Genomic DNA, 18,396 nt, shown 5'->3' on the forward strand with positions numbered 1-18,396 from the left:
TCCCAAAGTGCTAGGATTGCAGCTATGAGCCACCATGGCCAGCCTAAAAGTTTGTCTTTTTTAAATTAAAATATTAACTATGGAAAATTTGGAAAACTACAAAGAAAAAAATCACCTATCCTCACAACCATATTGGTGTATTTCCTTCCAAGTATTTTCTTCTTAATGCATCTGACTCTGTTTCTATGACAGCTTTAGGCAGGTAGCAGTGCGGAAAGAGCCCTGGAGTTAGGCAGACCTTGGAGTGACACCAACCCCACCAAATTCCAAGCTGGACCCTTGAGTAGGTTACTGAACCCTGCTGTACAGCCTTCCCCATCTAAGTGGCAACTGCATCCTTCCAGGTGCTCAGTCAAAACTCTAGGGGTCAACCTTGACTCTTCTTCTCTTTTTCTCCTCCAGTCCATCAGCAAATCCCATCAGCTCTGCTTTACGACAGAACCAGAATTGGGTCACTTCTCTCCACACCTGGGTTTCTGTCTGTCTTCCCCACGGTCAAGGAGCGAGCCCCCATTTCCCCTCTGACCTGACCCCTGCTACTTCTCGCCCCTTGCTTGTGGTGTCACAGCCACACTAACCTCAACACATCAGGCACATTCCCACCCAGGGCCTTGGCGCCCTCCGCCTGGATGCTCACCTGGAAGCTATTTAGGCAAAGTCCCTCACCAGATTCAAGTCTGTCCTCAAATCTCATCCTTCCAATGAGGCTTCCCTGACCACCCTAACTGGTAATCAATCCTCCCCCACGCACCTGATCCTCCTATTGTACTTCCTCTCATGGTGCTAATGACCTTTTAACAAACTATAAAGACATTTATTTATTGTTTCTCACGTGTATCATCTGCTTCCTGGTACTACAGTATAAATGCCACAAGGGCAGAAGTCTTTGTTCAGTCCCCTGATGCATGCCAGCACCTAGGATGGTGACTACCACACAGCAAATGCTCATTAAGTATTTGTCAAGTGAGTGGACGAGACCGAATTTTCTCACAGATAAAATGGGCAAAATAGGACCTACCTCATACACTGTTGTGAGGATTATACAAAACATTTCAAGTAAGTTGCACAGCAGGATCACCTAACCTCACTTAGGATAGTTAAGGACGGCTTCTGAAGTAAGTATTTGCAGCTGAGACCTACCAAGCGTGGAGTTAGCCGGGTAGAGTGGTGGGGGAGAATGTTCCAGAATAGCTTGTGGGACGGTCTGGAGCTGAGATAGAATGGTGAGGCAGGCACGAAAGAACTGCTTTTTGTCTTGGCTGGAGGGCGGGGGGCGAAGGGGAAGGAGAGATGAGGCTGCAGAGGCCAGGTCCTGCAGAGCCTGGAAACCCGTGGAATCAGGGCTGAACGTGAGGGCCTGGCAGGGTCTACCCAGCAGTGATGCTGGCTGCTGTGTTGAGTGGGTGGCCGGGGCGGGGCTGGGGCAGGCAGACCAGGTAGAAAGCACCGCAGGCAAGAGAGAGTGGCCTGCGAAACAGCAGCAGAAACACAGACAACCAAACGGGCACACGCAAGGTGGCCAAGCAGGAAGGTGTGGTGATGAGTTAAATGTGGGGGTGACGGGGTGACAGATGCCTGACTCGAGCGCTGAGTGGATGGGGGCCCTAGAGGAAGAGTGGGCTTGCGGGCAGGGGTGGGGGAGGGGAGGGCAGACACCTGCTCTGGAAAGGGCAGGGACTCCTGAGCAGAGATCAGCAGTGCGGGTCCCAGCTCTGGCACTTACCTGCCCTGTGGTCTCTGCCAAGCGAACCCACATAAGCCTCAGTTTCCCTCCCTGTGGAGAGAAGAGGGCCTGTACTGGCTGGTCCTGATTAGTAAGCAGGCCCACCAAGCATTCTGCACAGAACCCTGAATGCTGGTGTTCCTCAAGTGAAAATCTGGTTTTTTAATCTCTCACTTGAAAATGTTTAATAGCTTATTCTTTTATTTAGCGAAGTTATTCGGATACCATCAAGAATCATGCAATGATGGTGTTCTTTTTCTGAACAAACAGAAATATGCCACGCACTGAACAAAGTGCTGGGGATACCTAGAAGACACTGGTGCCAGGCATTGGCCACTCCCAGCACTAAGACAGCTGCCAATCCTGGCATACGGTGAGGGCTTCAGTGGGAGTGGCCCAGCATGTTACAGAGGTACTTCCCCTTCCAGGGACAGCTGCATCCCTTCCACAATGCCCTCAGCTGCACCATCTGGCTCTGCCAAGCCTACCTTTCTAGCCGTGTCCCACTACTCCAGTCATACCGCACACATCTTTGAGTTTCTGGTAACTGTTGGTCTGTTTCATGCTTCCAAGCCTTTGTAACATGTTGTTCCCTCCACTGGAAATGCTTTTTCCACCTTTGAAAACTAACCACTACTTATTGTATGAAACACTCAGGATCCAGCCTATGTCACCATCTCCAGGAAGCCTTCCCCGTCAGGTGCTGCCTCAGGGTACCCACAGAACCTCCATGTTGGGCTCAGTTACGACACTCTCTCCAGTGTGGCAATGGCTGACATGTAGTTCCCTCTCCCACTCTGGGTCTCCTTCATCCCGGTATCCCTAGAAGTTCCATGATTTGACCACTTGGTAGCACTTTTCTGATCACCAGTGGAGAGCCACAGAGCTCAATGAGTGGGTGTTACTGTGTTCAGGGGCCAGATGGACACACCACGTTTTTGGTGTCCAGTATCCACACTGCAAGAACCACACTAAGCAATTTCCATAATCCACAGGGCCGTCCCTCTCCTTGGAGCAGGGGAGGAGATGGGAGATGGGGAGTGTAGTTTTGGAGGGGGGAGTCCCAGTACCCCTGACAGGGCAACTCCCAGCATCCTAAGGGGGAGGAGAGGCAAAGGGTGTGCTTCCCAGCCAGGGTGCTCTGTACAGGCACTGGTGGCTCAGGCCTGGCTCTTGGTTGCCTGGTCTTCAGTTTGTAACTGCTCCTTTCTGAAAGTGTGTAGCCATGTCTGGAGCCTGCCCTGTCACAAATAGGACAGCCTCACTGTCCCCTTAGGAGCAGGGACTCTCTAGAACCCACCCTAGCTAATGACATAGCCCAGACTCTTTGGTTCCAGAAGGAACTGAGACAGAGGCCCGGTTTTTAAGAAATCTGATTATTCAAATTTATTACCATCAAGAATTATGCAATGATGCTGTAGTTTTTCTTAACAAATAGAAAACAGACTGTGTACAACAGTGAACTCTACAGCACTAGCATCCACAAGGTAAAAATGAATGTTTCATCATCCAACATTACCAACCCTGGATTGTTGATCTTGACTGAGCCTAGCTAGATTTGGGGACGTCTCCATCACATCCCTCAGCTACAACAGCTATGCACCCTTCCCCGCCCCCACTTACCTATCTAGATAGTGCTGCCCAGAGGAAGAGGCCCTCTCCCTGCCCCTCAGCGAGCTGAGATAATAAAGATTGATTATAGTACCATGGATAGAAGTCCAGTAGTCTTGCCACATTGGTTTACGAGGGCATCTTGGAGTGGAAAAGAGCAATTCTCAGGGGCTTTGAAAACAGCTGCAAACCAGGGAGGGAAATCATCTGGCCTCTACTCTGAGGACAGACATGTGCTACCAGGCCCACTGGCCTGGACCTGAAAGGCCAACCACGCCCCCGCTTGGCCCTGATGTGTGTGGGGCGCGGCATACACCCTGACCCGTGCCATTCACCTTGGCCACATGGCCAGACCCACCGCCTACAACCACACCATACTGCAATGCTCTGGACAAAAGCAAGGCTCTCTGCACCCAGAGGTCAGCGGGCAGCTCCCTGGGAACCCCAGGCGCACGGAGTTGCCTCCCCTCTTGGGGGTTTGAAGCAGAGACTGGGGATGACTCTTTTTTCTTGTTTTTTTTTTTTTTTTTAATTTTTGTGTTTTTTTGTTTGTTTTTTTTTTTTCTGAACCTTTGCAAACACGATGGAGATGAGGAACGCCTTGCCAGGCTCCCCCAGACACGTCTGTGGTTCTGGGCTGTGAATGTTAGACACACACTGGGATAGACAACTGGGGATGAGTGTTCCCTATCTCCTCCCCGCCCACCACTGTCTGCAGGACCTAAAAAAAGGCTCTTAAGGAAAAACAAAACTTAAAAAAAATTGAGTTTCCCTGCATTTGGCTGAAATAGGATCTTGTCTGAAGGGCTGGAAGAGCAGCCAGATCAGCACTGCCTCCCGGCCCACGGCTGAGCCTCCGCTCAGGCTGGCAGCCCCAGCTCTGCACGAGGAAGGCATGTTCTGTCCTTCAGCGGTAAAAGTCATACAAAAAAGAATCCAAAGTGAACTCAAAAAAGAAAACAAAATAAACCCCAACCCCCACAGTGGCCCATTCTGCATTAAGGATTTGCAAAAGGAAAAATCAGAGGGAAGAGGCCAGAATCCCTCAGTCTACCCCACTTAATGTATAAAAAAGGAGGCTTTGCCCCCATCCCCACCCCATGAAGCATGAGAAACGCGGCAGCGGACCAGAGAGCTTGAAGTGGGCTCCAGGTGGGCCTGGTGGACAGAGGGGCCACAGTGCCTGCCTGCTGGTCCACCCACTTGCCAGGGGTGTTCTAGGCTCTCTGACTGGTGTGGCAATGTTCCTGAAACGCTGTGATCCCAGTGGGCTGTGCTCTGCCAGCAACAGCATCTGTGCAGGAGGGCTGGACGATGGTTGGTATGGCTCAGAGGAGCTGGGTCCCCTCCGGAGCCCCCCAGTGGGGGCGGCGGAGGAGAGGGGAGCTGTAGTTACGTTGCATAGTGGTCAAAGCTGCCGAGGTACTCCAGGGCTGCACGGTAGCACAGCTGGTACTGGTCCTAATGGGGACAGGAGGGCTGGTCAGTGTAGGTTGCACGAATGGATATCCCCACCACACTGCCAAGGGCACTCACACTGCAGCCAGTGGGCCATGGAGTTAGTTTCTATTGGCCAAGAGCAGGTCCTGGACCCTCAGGCTGTGTCCAGGGGAGCCTGAAAGAGCCTCTCCCTTCCCTCTCCCAGGCTTGCACATTGGCCTGCCTTCTACCTGTCACCCTAATCATGTTTATCTGTTCCTGACTGTGTAACCCGTAAGGACTGCTATGTCCAACTCTGACTCAGAGCCAGGCATACCACAGGTGCTCAGTACAGAGGTACTGAATGAACGAACCCATCCCACTCATGTCTCCCCTGAGCGCCTTAGGCAGAGCAGGCAATGTTAAATGTCAGCAGCATGAAAGAACGCATGTGCCTGTGTGTATGCAACTGCAGCTAGAGCCGAGAATTGTGATCAGGGCTGCTGGTGAGACCCTGGCCCTGCACACTGGTCTGCATACCTCTGTCTGCACCATGGCAGGACGCTGTGTGCGCAGGGTCTTCACGGTCTGGAACATGTCGACCACACCCTCATAGCGCATGCGCTCCAGGACGATGCTCAGAGTGATGAACACCCCGGTGCGGCCCACGCCAGCACTGCTCCGAGACACGATTGAGTCATGAGTCCTGCACACCTCAGGCAGTGGATCTGCCAGGCCTTCAGGCCCCACCTGCCCCAGCCCTGCTCGGGGACAGCCCACCTGCAGTGTACCGTGATGGGCCCATCCTGCCCGAACTGCTCCTTGGTTTTGTGCACCTGCCCGATGAAATCAATGAAGCCCTCACCCGTCTTGGGCACGCCCTGCTCTGGCCAGTCTGTGAACTGGAACTGCCGGATTGTCCTCGACTGCCCATCCTGGGAGAGGTGGGCATGGCACAGCATTAGGGTTTGTGCTTTAGGCTGCTGCCCCTCTGGATGAGGCCAGGTAGTACAATGACAGACATGCGCCTGTGACACGGTTACACCAGAGGCCACCCTGGCAGATGTGCTCACACCCCAAAACCTACAGCCCCACTTCAGATTCCTCCAGCTTAAGCAAAGGTACCACGTGGGCAGCCACCCACCCCACGTGTGCTCAGGCAGTGCATGGACACGCTCGAGTGCAAACACTTACCCGGGCATCTGTGACCTTGAACTCACGCAGGATATACTGAGGCATGTTGTACTCAGCCATCGGGTCCACAACGAAGTACTGGTAGCGAGCAGAGCGCTCTGCTGGCCAGTACTGGTGGCACTTCTCCTGTGGACAGAAGGCCCGGCCCCCAAGATCAGGTGGGGAGGAATGGGAGGGAAGCACCATTCATAGGATTCTGGGATAGGATGCCTCAGGTGGTGACAATGGGGGTCTGAGGCTATGCTGATGGGAGGCTGGGGTGTGAATGCAGAGAGTAACAAAAGGGGCATCTCTCCCAAGGGTGGCCTGTGTTCTCCCAGGTGTAAGAAGGGCCCTAGGGGAAGGGGTGGACTCACCCTGCCCATCTCCCGAAGCTTGGTCAGCATGACGATGATGGTGGAATTGTGCTCCCATAGCATGCGCCAGAAGTCCTCGGTGCTCTCTGCCAGAGGCCCCTGTGTAGCTATGTAGGCCTTCTGCTGTCTGGGGTGGACATAAGACTGCACATGCTGGAAGTGCTACTGCCCTCAGAGTCTCCCCTAAGACTGCCTAGCCCCTTCGGGCCCTGCTTATATCACCCCTCCTCCAGGAAGCCCTCACTGCTCTACCCAGCCCTCTCTGGTCTGGCCCTACTCTGCTGTGCCTCCAGCCAGCCAGGCACAGGCGAAGCACCCACAGGGCATGGTGGGGCTGTGACAAGCATGCTGACCTATAGCCATCCAGGAAGCTGGCATTGATGTAGTCGGAGCCCTCCACACCACGGATGGGCTGCAGACACACGCGGGTCAACTCATAGGGCATGATGTTCACCAGGCGGTTCTTGAATTTGTTGCAGGGCAGGTTGGCGCTGATGAAGCGGGATGTGTGGGCCTTGGAGCTGGCCAGCAACTACCAAGAGGGAGAGGCTGGTCAGGCCTGGCTTCCTGTGGGTCAACCCCACGACCCACTGCAGGCCCCAGAGCCAAGCAGGCCCACCCGAGCCCTACCTTGAACTCGAGCTCCATGGCAGTCACACTTTCCCCTGGAGGCACTTGGCCCAGCTTCTGGATGTGGGCATACAGGTTTCTGGCGGGTACCTCTGTGTGTCCACATGTGGCAGCCTCCAGCAGGGCCTCATGGATGAACACGTACTGGTCCTCTGTCTGTACCATGTAGTTCCTCTGAGATCGCATGCACGTCACGTGGCCATAGATGTCGACTGTCTTCTCGTGTTTCATACGCTCCAGCATGGCATCAATAACAATGAAGCAGCCCGTGCGGCCCACGCCCGCGCTGCAGGACACGGGCTCAGCTTGGGGCACAGGTCCCCACCTCCCGCCCCACTCCCCTGGTGGCATTGTACCCTCTCACCTGCAGTGCACCACCATGGGCCCTGCATCTAGTGGGTTGCAGGCCTTGACTCGTCTTAGGAAGGCCAGGATCGGGGTTGGGTACTCGGGAACTCCGTGATCTGGCCAGGCCATGAACTGGAACTGACGTAGCTCACGCTTCTCACTGGAGCCACTCTGGGGAGCAAAATGAGGAGAGACGGAGTGACTGGGAGTCTGCCTGCCAGACTCAGGGCAGGATGACCTGCCACTGAGGCCAGATCTGCCACTCCCTGATGGGACTAAGAGCCACACAAGGCAGCCTGAAGGAGCTTGCAACACCATTCTCATAACAGAGGCCATCACACCACACCTGTTCAAGCTCCTGACCCTCCAACACCCAGGCTCCTGCTTCCCCCCTGCCCAGCACACCACACTCAGGCCACTGTCCTTACAGGGTTCATATGGCAGACAAGCGCTGGAGCAGGGCCATACCTTGTGGAGTGCAAAGGTGCGCACGGTGTATGTGGCCAGCTCCACTGTGTCCAGCAGGGTCACCTGAATGAGGCCGTAGGTCTCAGTGCCTCGGGCTGGCCAGTACTGATCACACTTCACCTGCAAAGGGACAGGCAGGGCAGGGTGCAGGGCAGGGTGCAGAGCAGGGTGCAGATGTTGGAAAAAGCCCACAGACTCAGGCAGGCAGAGGCAGGGCGGATGTCTAGCCTACCTGGCTGCAAGGTCCCCCAGCCCCAAACTCTCAGATCCTCCATCCCCTGACCCTCACCAAGTCACATCATGTCCTGACGCTATGTCACCACCACTTCCTAGCTGGTGGAATGAGGGCTGTAATTGAAAATTATTTATTCAAAGCCAGATCGCACCAGGAACATTTTCTGCCAAATTTACTCATAATGTTTATGCGCCATTTTCAAGCTCTGTAAATTTTACGTTCCAGTCAATGCTTTGCAGTGCAAAAACAGATAACAGCAGCTCTTTCCACTAATTAACTTAGGAGATGTGTTAATGCCCCAGGAACGCTCCAGCATCTGGGGAAACATGTGAATACCATGGGAACATGTTAGCAACTGGGGAACACGTTAACAACCCCAGAAAATGACAACATTTGGTGAAACATATTAACATTCTAGGAACCCACTAGCATCTGGGGAACATGCTATATCCCAGGAACACCCAGGTGTCTGGGGAACATGACGATACCCCAGAAAAACAATAGCATTCAGGGAATCCCTTGAGAAGTTTCTTCCCACAAGGACAAAAAGTACCTAACAGCACGTGATGACTGAGTTATCTCCCACCCACCTCCTGGCAGGGCCCTGCACAGTCTCACCCGGGACTTCTCCTCCAGCCGTGTCATCATGACCACAGTGGCTGTGCGCTGTTCCCACACCATCCGCCAGAAATCGCCCATGGTCTCGGGCAATGGGCCCTGCGTGGCGATGTAGGCGTTCTGCTTTCGGTAGCCATCGATGTAGTTGGCATTGATGTAGTCACTCCCGGGGACGCCTAGGGATGGCAAGGGCTGTGAGAGGGCATTACCCCCAGGCCCCCAGCCCAGCCCACCTCCCTCACTGCACCCCAGGCTCGCGAGCATCTTTTGCGGGATGAGATGTCGCCCCAGCTGGCAAGGGGGAGGAGAGTAGGGGGAGGGGAGAGGGCGCCGCACTAGGCTCACCATCGATGGAGGTGAGGATGACTCGAGAGTGGTCGTAGGCAATGACATTTGCGTAGCGGTTCTTGGGCTTGTTCACCTCCAGATTTGAATTCTCCCACGTGAACTGCTGTCCAGGGTCAATGGACTGCAGAGAATGGAGGAAGCCCGTGGAGTATGTGAGAGCTGATGTCTACCTTCTACTTCCCCTGCAGGGGACGCAGGTTTCTAGGTGTTGCTCACAAACTGCCTTTGCTCCACAGGCCACAGCCAGCCCTTCTGTTCCACGGTGCCAGCGAAATTAAGCACCACCTCCCCTGGCCAGGGAGCTCAGAGGCTCCTACCAAGAAAGTGATGGACTGAGGACTCCTCTGACCATGATACCAAATCCCTTTGTCAGGTGAGTGGCCTGGGGTGGGGCCAGGAAACGGTCACACATCCTCCTGCAGCCCTGCACACATCCTCCCCACCCCACCGTAGCACTGGAAACTGCCCAGGGCTCTGAATACCCATGGCACCTCCTTGCCAGATTCTGCTCCTACCTCTCAGGCTGTCCTTCCCCGTCTCCTCTCCTTCCCCTGGCCCTTCCCGTAGCAGGACGCTGGGCTCCTCAAGGGTTCCTTCCAGGCCCTCTTCTCTACAGCCTTTGCTCACAGGATTCTTACCCTCGTATGCTGTCCCCTAAATATCAGGCAGCCTCCTGGACATCTCTACCTGGAGGTCCTTCAATCTCACTCCTTTCAGAGCTGAGTTCACCACCTTCCCCTCCAAGCCCAGCTCTGCTGCTGGGACTCCACCTCAGTGAAGGGCACCATGACCCAGCTACCCAGAAGCTGGGCCAGAAAGTGCTAGTTGACCTCTATATCCCTGTGCACCACTCCGTCAGTCACCATGTCCTGGGGCTCCCCCTCCCTCCCTCTCTACAACCTGTTGCCCCTGCCCTTGGCCAGGCCACCCCCGCTCAGGCTTGGCCTCTCCCTGCTCTCCCTCCTTGCCCCACTCCCACTCACAGCCAGAACAAACCTTCCGAAATGCAGACCTGAGTATCAACTTCCTCCTTAAAAGCCTTCCGTGGCTCATCATTTCAGATAGCTAGATGATTACGGCAAAGTCTTAGAACTTACAGCGTGCCTGGTGCTGTCACAACACTTTGCATGTATTCCTTTACCTGATTCTCCTATGAGAGAGGTTCTATCATCATCCTCACATTCTACAGACGGATGCAGTCCAAAGCTCTCAGCACGGCACATGAGGTCCTCCATATTTTGGCCCCAGCCTCGCTACTCTCCAAAGGACAGTGTCACTGCTGCCACGAGCCCCCCACACACTCCAACCCTCAGGCTGCTTCGGCGAGGTCAGCCTACCTTCTCCATGCATGTCGGTCATATCTGGTACCAGGGAACATGGTCACAGCCACACATTCAATGTGGATTATTTGATCGGGCTCCCTAAGGGCACTTGTCTCCATAGCCACGCACCCCGCACAGTGACTGGCACACAGTACACGTGTGATGAATGACTAAGCGAACGTTAGTGGTAACAGAGCTATGTGATCCTGGCTGGGGGAGAGCCCACAGCAGCCTTGGGTAGCCAGAGAAGGCTTCCTGGAGCCTGTAAGGAAACCTGAAGGGTCCTGTAAGGAAGGCTCTGACTGGAGGAAGGGAATGGGCAGAAGGGGCAGGGGCCACTGCGAGCAGAGGCACTGAGCCCACACCGTGAGGCAGGGACACGCAGAAGGGAAGGGCAGGGGTGGGGTGCAGCACAGTGAGCGTGGGCAGAAGGCCACGCAAGGCCTGCCTGGCTAGATAAGGGACTGAAGGCAGAGAGCCTGATTCAGCTTCACTACCCTGCAGCACAGCCTTATGCCAGGCAGGGCACAAGTGGGGACACTACAGGTAGAGGCAGAGCGGTTTCTCTGCAGCAGACATGTTCATCCATTTGCCTGCCAAGCTCCACTTCCTCTTCAGAACCTGGCCCACAGCCCTTAGAATCTACCTGGCCCACAGCCCTTGGAAGGGCAATCCTGGTGCCCGGGGATGGGTACCCCAAACACAGCTGAGGGCAGACACCTGACTGCAAAGGGAGCTAACTCGCAGGCTAGGCCAAGACAGCCTGTCGGTCTCCTGCCCACCAATCATCTCCCGAGGCCTGCACCAGGTGCTGGGTAAACAGCAGTGGAGCAGGCAGAAAAACATCTCCACCTCGGGCATCTCTCCTTTAAAGCACCTCCTTCTCTAACAAAGCCCCTCTCCAGCTGGGTGGCCTGGGGAGGCTCAGAGTCATTCCCTGCCACCAGCTTGGGTGGGATGGAAGCCCCCAGACTCGGAAGCCTGAGCCCCCGGCGGGCAGGAATTAAGGCCAGGGTGAGGTGAGCATGTGGAGGGCCCTCAGCGGGGTTTGCATGTGAGCAGCAAGCCTTGAGCCCCCTGACTCCTCATCTCCATGAGCTGTGCTGCTCTGAGTATACACATGAGCACGCGCATGTGCAGGGCGCAAGTGTCAGACAGGCCTGGGTTTGAATCCTGGCACCACCACCTATCAGCTATTTGACCTCGGGCAAGTCACTCCCCTCTCTGAGCCCCCACACCCGCCCCCATAAGATGGGAGAATGACAGTGTCCGTTTCACAAGGCTGTAGGGGACTGCATCAGAGCGTGCCTGCCAAGCGCCTGGCCCACTGCTGGCCAGCAGGAAGCTCTTGATGGATGCCAGCTACCATGGCCACCGTCATGGCTGATCTGTGTCTGTCTGTTTATGACCTTGCATCTGTCTCTGTTACCATTTGGGTATGTGTCTGAGTGCCCAGACTCTGGGGGCACTCACAGCCTTTTGAAGCCTCTCCTGAGGGTGATCACAGGAGGGAGCTGGGCAGGGCCTTGGCCATGCCCAGCACGTGAGGAGCCCAGCTCCCCAGCTGAACCCTTCTACTGCTGGTCCTCCTCTCTGGGCTCCGGGGAAGCCTGGGGCCCCCACCCCAACCCCAGTTGGGACCTGGGACAAGATAACAGCTAGTATGGGGGCGGGCCCAGCCCAGGCACACGCAGCAGGTGGGGATGTCTCACCTCATACTCCTGGGAGAACTTGAGGCCATCATTGGCTTTGAGGCGCTCGATGTTGTCCGCCAGGTCGGTGATGGGGATGGGTGGGTGATCTCGCATACCTGGGGGAGGTGAGGCACACAGCCAGCGTTAGCGTGAGATTTGCTCAGGGTGATGGAGACAGTCCCAATGCATGTATGTGCACATGTGAACACGTGTGACCATGGAGCACTCGGCACTGGTGGCATGGAAACGGCAGCACATGCGGCGACAGGGATGGCGGAGCACACAGTGGCTGGAGAGGGGAGAGGACAGAGGGATGTGCTGTCCTGCGAGCACACTGAACATATGTGCGTGGCACGGCACTGAGTAGAGGCACCAGGACCCTGCCTGGCGGGTCTCTCAAGAGGGAAGAGAGGCTTCCTCCACCCAGGGTGGGAGGGCATCCCAGGTCGGTGGCAGCAGGCAGGATGGAAGCTGCTCTCCTGTCGCCCCTGCCCGTGGGCAACCCTCCTGCCCCTCACTGGCACCAATCACCATGGGAGACTCGAGGACATCATCGTCCCTGGCGACCAAGTAAATGGATGGAGTATGTTTATGTCACAAGGTACAGAGACAATAGCAGGGTGACAGAGAACAAGGAGAGAGGAGCAGAGACGAGGAGACAGGAAACAGAGGCACCTGGAAGGGTGTCAGACACAGACGGAGGTGGGGCCCACGGCACAGAAGACAGAACTGGAAGAAACAGGGTGGGCAGAGAGGGGAGAGGAGGGGGAGAGAACTCAAGGAGGACAGGGGTGATGGGCCGAGAGAAAGGAGAGTGGAGACAGACACAGAAGCCAAAGTATCCCCAAAAGGGAACTTTGAGAACTAACTTGAGGTATTCGGGCAACTGGGGACACTGGAACCTGCAGAGAAAAAAAAACAGAAACAGCAGGACAAGAGAAGAAAGCCTGTTAACCTTTCCTGGTGACCCTGCTGTCAGATTCCATGGGGGGTGGTGAGGGGTGGTGGGGGCTGAGGGCTTGGGAGCATTTGGCCAGAGGGACAGGGTGACACAGCAGTGAGGGCCTAGGGCTGCAGACGGGTCCCACCAAGGCCTTTGTCTCCCAGCAGACCATGTCCCACCCCAGCAGCCAGTACTCCCAAAACGCTGGGGCCTGGGCAGCCTCAGGGGCTCTTTCTATGACTAAATACTAAGTCCAAACCAACCCTGTCCCCTTTGATATCAACATTTGGTCTTGGCTACTTTCAGGCAATTTCCACACTGGAAAAGGGAGCCCTGCTCTGTCAATCGCACACCCTCTCCCGTCTTGCTGTGACCCTCCTTCCAAGCGGGCCACTCCTTGGCCCACTGAAACGCTTCTGCCCAGGACTCGATGTCCGCCCTTTCTCCAGGGTCCCCTTGTCAAAGCCAACAGTCTTCTCTCTGGGTCCCCACTGCTCTATGCCACTAAATCCCAGTCCTTTGCGCAGTACTCCCTGCCCTGGCGTCAGGGACACCACACTCCTGTTTTCCTCTCTGTCTGGCTGCTCCTTCTTAACCTCCCTGGCTACTTCCATCCTTCCTTAACACTGTACCACCTTCCCTTCCCTGGGCTCCTTTCTCAGCCCCTCTCTTCTTCCCACCCTCCCTGGGAGACCCCACCTATTTTCAGGCTTTGACCACCATGTGCTCCTTGGCACCTCCCACACCTGTGGCTTCAGCCCTGATGCCAGCGTAGAGGCCCAGACCCGTGGACCCACTGCCACCTTGACAACCCCCCAATAATCACTCAGCCAGCAACCGCGGAACCATCCTTTCCTCCCCCACATGGACTCTAGCCCAAGACCTGCAGCCTGCGCCTCCTTCACGTTTCCCGAGTCTACCCCTTCCCTCCATTCCCACTGCCACCTCTCACCTACTCACTGGGTACTTACACAGTCTCCCTTCCCCAATTTCTCCCCCTCCAACCCATTCTCCACACAGCAGCCAGAGTGTGTTTTTAAAGCACAATTCTGACCCCATCACTTTCCTGCTGAAAACTTTTAATGCCTCTCTGGTACCCCCAAAATGAAGTCCAAACCCTTTAGCCTGGCGTTCAATGCCACGTGTGATCAGACCTCTGCCCTTGGCTGAGGATTCCCTGGCCCCCGGCTCCAGTGCTGCAGAAACACTCAAGTGTTCATCATCTGATGCACGTGCAATGCCTCTGAGCTGCTGCACATGCTTCCACTGAAGGGATCTACCTCCCATGCCCTCTTTTCCTAACCAATACCCACATGGTTTGGCATCCTCTCCCAGAAAAGGCTTCTCTGCCCGCCCCTGAGGTCCCACCAGCCTGGTGCCTGATTCCTCACAGATGCAATCATGCCACGTTGGTTGCAACAGCCTGCTAGGTCTCCCTAGCATGCTGTATTCTCTCTCCGGACACATGCCCTTGCAACTCAGTCACCATGTTGTGAGGAAGCCCAGGCCACATGAAGAGGCCTCACCTGGGTATCCCAGCTAGGCTTGCAGCTGACTCATCAACCACCAGACTCATGAATGACAAAGAGTCTTTAGAATCCAGGGGTTAGCAAATTTTTCCTATAAAAGGCCAGAGAGTAAATATTTTAGGCTTTGTGGGCATCTGGCATCTACTCCATCTATTTAATTCTGTCCTCGTAGTATGAAAGTAACCACAGATAGCACATAAATGAATGGGCGTGGCTGTGTTACAGTAAAACTTTATTTACAGAAACAGGTGGTGGGCCGAACTTGGCCATGGGCCACAGTTTGCCAACCCCTGCTTTAAAGGATTCTAGCTCCCAGCCTGCCTGCAAGTCTTCCAGCTGAGGGCCCAGACATTCTGGAATAGAGACAATCTGTTCCTGCTGTGCCCCTGTCTGAATTCTTGACTCACAAAAGCCGTGAGAGATAATACATAATTATTGTTGTTTTAAGCCACTAAGTTTTGGTGTAATTTGATATGCAATAATAACTAGCTCATACATACACAAACCCTGTGTGTATATGCATTAGTTCACTCGTTCATTCAGTTGTCTGTGTGTTTGTTTCACAGGCATTCAACAAGAACCCACTGTGTGCTAAATACAAGGGGATGAGGGATGAACAAGACACAGTTCCTAGCGCCACAGAGCTCAGAGACTGTCATGGAGACAATTCTAGCCCACTGTGAGAGGCACCAGGATGGAAGAAGCAGAGAGGTTCTGGGAGCTGAGGAGAGGCACCCAATCTTGCATGGGGGCTTCTCCCAGGAGGAGGGGTCTGAGTTGTGTCTGCTGGGGTATGGGGGAGGAGTGACATTTTAGGTAGATGAACAGCTGGACAGCCCAGTAAATGGCTGGGAAGAAAGGGTGGGAGGGCAGGCATGACAAACCTGGGGCCAGCCTCCAGGACAGTTGTGGCACCCCATCTCCCACAAGAGTCTTGTGGGGCATTTCCCACTGCTAACATGCCCCTCCTTCATGTGGTGGGGATATGGGCTCTGGGGGTTCCTTAGCCCATATTCACAGGCCCTGACTGAAGACCAGGCAGGGCTAAGCATCCTTGCTGCTCCCAAGAGGCTCCTGGGCCCCAGGGCGCCTGTCCAGCTGCTGGATATGGGGGCCCCTCAGGCACTTCAGTCCAAAGTGGATGGGTGCGGGGAGAAGGACAAAAAGGAAGAAAAAGGGTGGGAAATAGAGGCATGCAGCTGAGGTCCCTTTGTGGAGACTCCCATGACCTGCAGGACAGCCCGCAGGCCTCTGGTTGGGGTTGGGGAAACAGGCTGCAGGAGCCACCCTACCTGGGGTCTGGTAGTTGAGCCTCCTCATCTCCACAGGGTCAGAGGAGTGGGCCAGCAAGGAGTCCTTCAGCCCGATTGACTGCTCATCCTTTGAGGATGGGGAGTGGGTCCTTTTCCTAAAGAGACAGAAGGGAGGTTGGTGAGAGCCTGAGATCCAGACAAGGGCAGAGATGCGTGGCATGGCTGGCTGCCACAAAGCCTCCATGTCCATGGCTCAGTCCACCCACTGCCTGCCCCATTCTGGGATCTCTGAGCACGGAGGAGCCAGGGCCAGAACAGCCTCAACAAGAGAGAACACGGGGCAGGGAGGACGGGGTGAGACAGCAGGAGTGTGGGGTGGACAGAGGGGCAGTGCAGCAAGGAGGAAGGGGTCACGGAGCTGGTGGCTCCTTTGGATAGAAGGCAGGTCACTGCTGAGCAGTGGTTGCTATCCCCAAGGCCACAACAGCAGAGGCAGAAGCCACCAGGAATAAACATGCAAATGACACATAAAATACACAGACATCACAGGGGACTGGGCCCAGTTGTCTGGCTCTCGGAATATCAGGGTAAATGCCCAGGGCAGCAGGAGAGGGACGGGGAAGGCATCACCCTAGCTGGGCAGAGTCCTCTCTTGATGGCCTGTTTCCCCATCTACAAGGACAGGGCCAGAGACAGAACATAGGACTCAGCTGCTGACAAACAGCCAGGGGCCACTTGGTCTGTGTATGTGTGTGTCTGGGGAGGAAGAACATGTGTGACTGTGTTCAAGTGTGTATCAGGACACACTTTCCACTGCTCTGTGCAGTAAGGGCTCTTTGCACATATGCAAGACAGTCTCTTGCAGCACTTAGGTAACTTCTCAGAGAACTGGGAGCCTGGTGAAGGTTCTGGTGAGCTCTGCATACTCAGGGGAGGCAATGACGTCTACATTATGCACGTGCCTCAGAGAAGGCGCATCCTCTGCAGAGGGTACAGAGTTGAACTGGCAAGAGAGTGAGAGTCTGCCCCTCACGCTGAAGACTCAGTCCCGAGCTGGGGAGCCTGGAGAGCTGACCGGACAGCTTTCTGCTTAAAGCCACAGGCCAAGAGGCTTCTGGTCCAAGCACCGTCCCTCCCTGCTGGCCCAAGATGTGCACAGGGATAAGTAGAAGGGGAGGTGTGTGAAAAGAGAAGGAACGACTCCTACCTTTCTTGTTTACTAGGTCCCGAGAGACAGGCAAGGACAGAAGAAAGGAATGGTCATTGTTTCTGCCAAGCACTTGGCCCTCTCATAACATGAGGATACTATGGACCCCTTATATGGCACCCACATGACATTCACAGGGAGGGGGTTTGCCTTTCCAGACAGACACCCGAACTAGGCGGGACGAGGAAAGATGAGTGCACGTGCAGGCCACTTCTCAGGGTCCCGCCCACAGGTCTAGCCACCTGGGAGGAAGGAGGAGACTTTTCAGGAAGGAGCACTGGTCCAGGGCAGGGGCACAGGATACAGGCACTCCTACGCGGAGACGCGTTCAGACACACGGAGCAGCACACGTTCATCTGCCAGGTGCTCACTGACATGCTTGTGTGTTCAGCTGTGCCGGGTCGTGGCTGGGGGCCAGATTAGCCAGACATTTGGCTGTGAGGCTGGGATTATTTGGGGAGCCACCAAACGGTTTTAAATTGAGAATGGCAAAGTGAAATCTTTGGAAATACCTTTCAGGCAGGGAAGTGGATGGGGGTAGGAAGGGGAGACCCTAAGGGCAGGTGGCTGCAACCACCACAGAGAGGACTGAGTGTTAAGGACACACTGGGGTGGAGACAGCTGTGGATGCCATGGTCACTACAGGCCTTCCATAAATGTCTGCTAAGTAAACATCTGTGGGCATGTGGCCCACAGCTGGGTCTGGACCTCCCTGGGCCTAAGCAGGACAGTGAGGCTGGGGAATCATCCAGGAATGGGGGCAGAAGGAAGGGACTTAAAGTAGGAGACCAGGACAGTAGTCTTGAAGCTGAAGAGGAGACAGACACGCTCACATCCAGAGAAACACAGAGACCGACAGACGTGCCTGGGGATGCACATGGAACAACCCCCTGTGAAGCTTCGGCTCCTCGCACCCAGGCTGACACCCAGAGTCCCTCACCGACAGATGCACGTGTGCAGATGCAGGCACACGTGCTGCTTCTGCCCATCCCGGCTCCCTACTGAGTCCGGGCCCAGGGTCCAGACCAGGAGGGCTGCACCTTCACAGGCACCCTGCCCAGAGGGGCCCTGGGAGGTGAGGGGCAGGTGGCTGCCCGCTGAGCCCCAAGGGTAGTGCTCACCTCTTGAACAGGAGGATGGCGATGACAATGAGGATGATGAGGATGACTGCCAGGACGGGGCCTGTCACCCACAGCATCTCAGGCTCCTCCTGCTGCTGGGCTGGTGTCACCTGGACCACAATCTCATCTGAGTAGGGGCTGGAGGCATAGCGCTTCTGTGGCCCGGCAGAGAAACAGCACATCTATAAGCTCAGTGAGAGGTCCCCCACCCTGCGCCCATCAACCCTGGAGAAAGGGCCCTAGGGCTGGTTACGCCGGGCTAGGCTCAGCCTGGTCTCCCCAACCTAAGAGGCAGACCTGGCAGGATTGGCTCCCTGGGGTCAGATTAGGCCTGGCCTTCTGGTTCCCAGGGCCTCATGACTTGGGATCCCTAGTGC

General features: G+C 55.3%; 1 protein-coding gene across 2 annotated transcripts in view; it reads right to left on the reverse strand.

Annotated features, from left to right (window-relative positions):
• Positions 1–3,083: 3,083 nt before the first annotated feature.
• Positions 3,084–18,396, reverse strand: part of PTPRF (protein tyrosine phosphatase, receptor type, F) — an 84,351-nt gene continuing 69,038 nt past the window's right edge. Inside the window, exons 21-34 of one of the 2 annotated variants that reach the window (XM_012648985.1) lie at positions 18,020–18,174; positions 15,731–15,846; positions 11,985–12,082; positions 8,948–9,071; positions 8,603–8,778; positions 7,750–7,869; positions 7,298–7,452; positions 6,934–7,219; positions 6,657–6,835; positions 6,304–6,430; positions 5,948–6,073; positions 5,534–5,688; positions 5,294–5,429; positions 3,084–4,795 (exon numbers count right to left, since the gene is read on the reverse strand). In XM_012648985.1, the coding sequence (XP_012504439.1) occupies positions 4,727–4,795; positions 5,294–5,429; positions 5,534–5,688; positions 5,948–6,073; positions 6,304–6,430; positions 6,657–6,835; positions 6,934–7,219; positions 7,298–7,452; positions 7,750–7,869; positions 8,603–8,778; positions 8,948–9,071; positions 11,985–12,082; positions 15,731–15,846; positions 18,020–18,174 (2,022 nt within the window). In that variant the 3' untranslated portion in view covers positions 3,084–4,726. The remainder of the gene's footprint in view (positions 4,796–5,293; positions 5,430–5,533; positions 5,689–5,947; positions 6,074–6,303; positions 6,431–6,656; positions 6,836–6,933; positions 7,220–7,297; positions 7,453–7,749; positions 7,870–8,602; positions 8,779–8,947; positions 9,072–11,984; positions 12,083–15,730; positions 15,847–18,019; positions 18,175–18,396) is intronic. The other variant, XM_012648984.1, reaches the window with a different exon arrangement.

The sequence above is a fragment of the Propithecus coquereli genome, unplaced genomic scaffold, assembly GCF_000956105.1.
Source record: "Propithecus coquereli isolate 6110/MARCELLA unplaced genomic scaffold, Pcoq_1.0 Scaffold299, whole genome shotgun sequence".
NCBI lineage: Eukaryota > Metazoa > Chordata > Mammalia > Primates > Indriidae > Propithecus > Propithecus coquereli.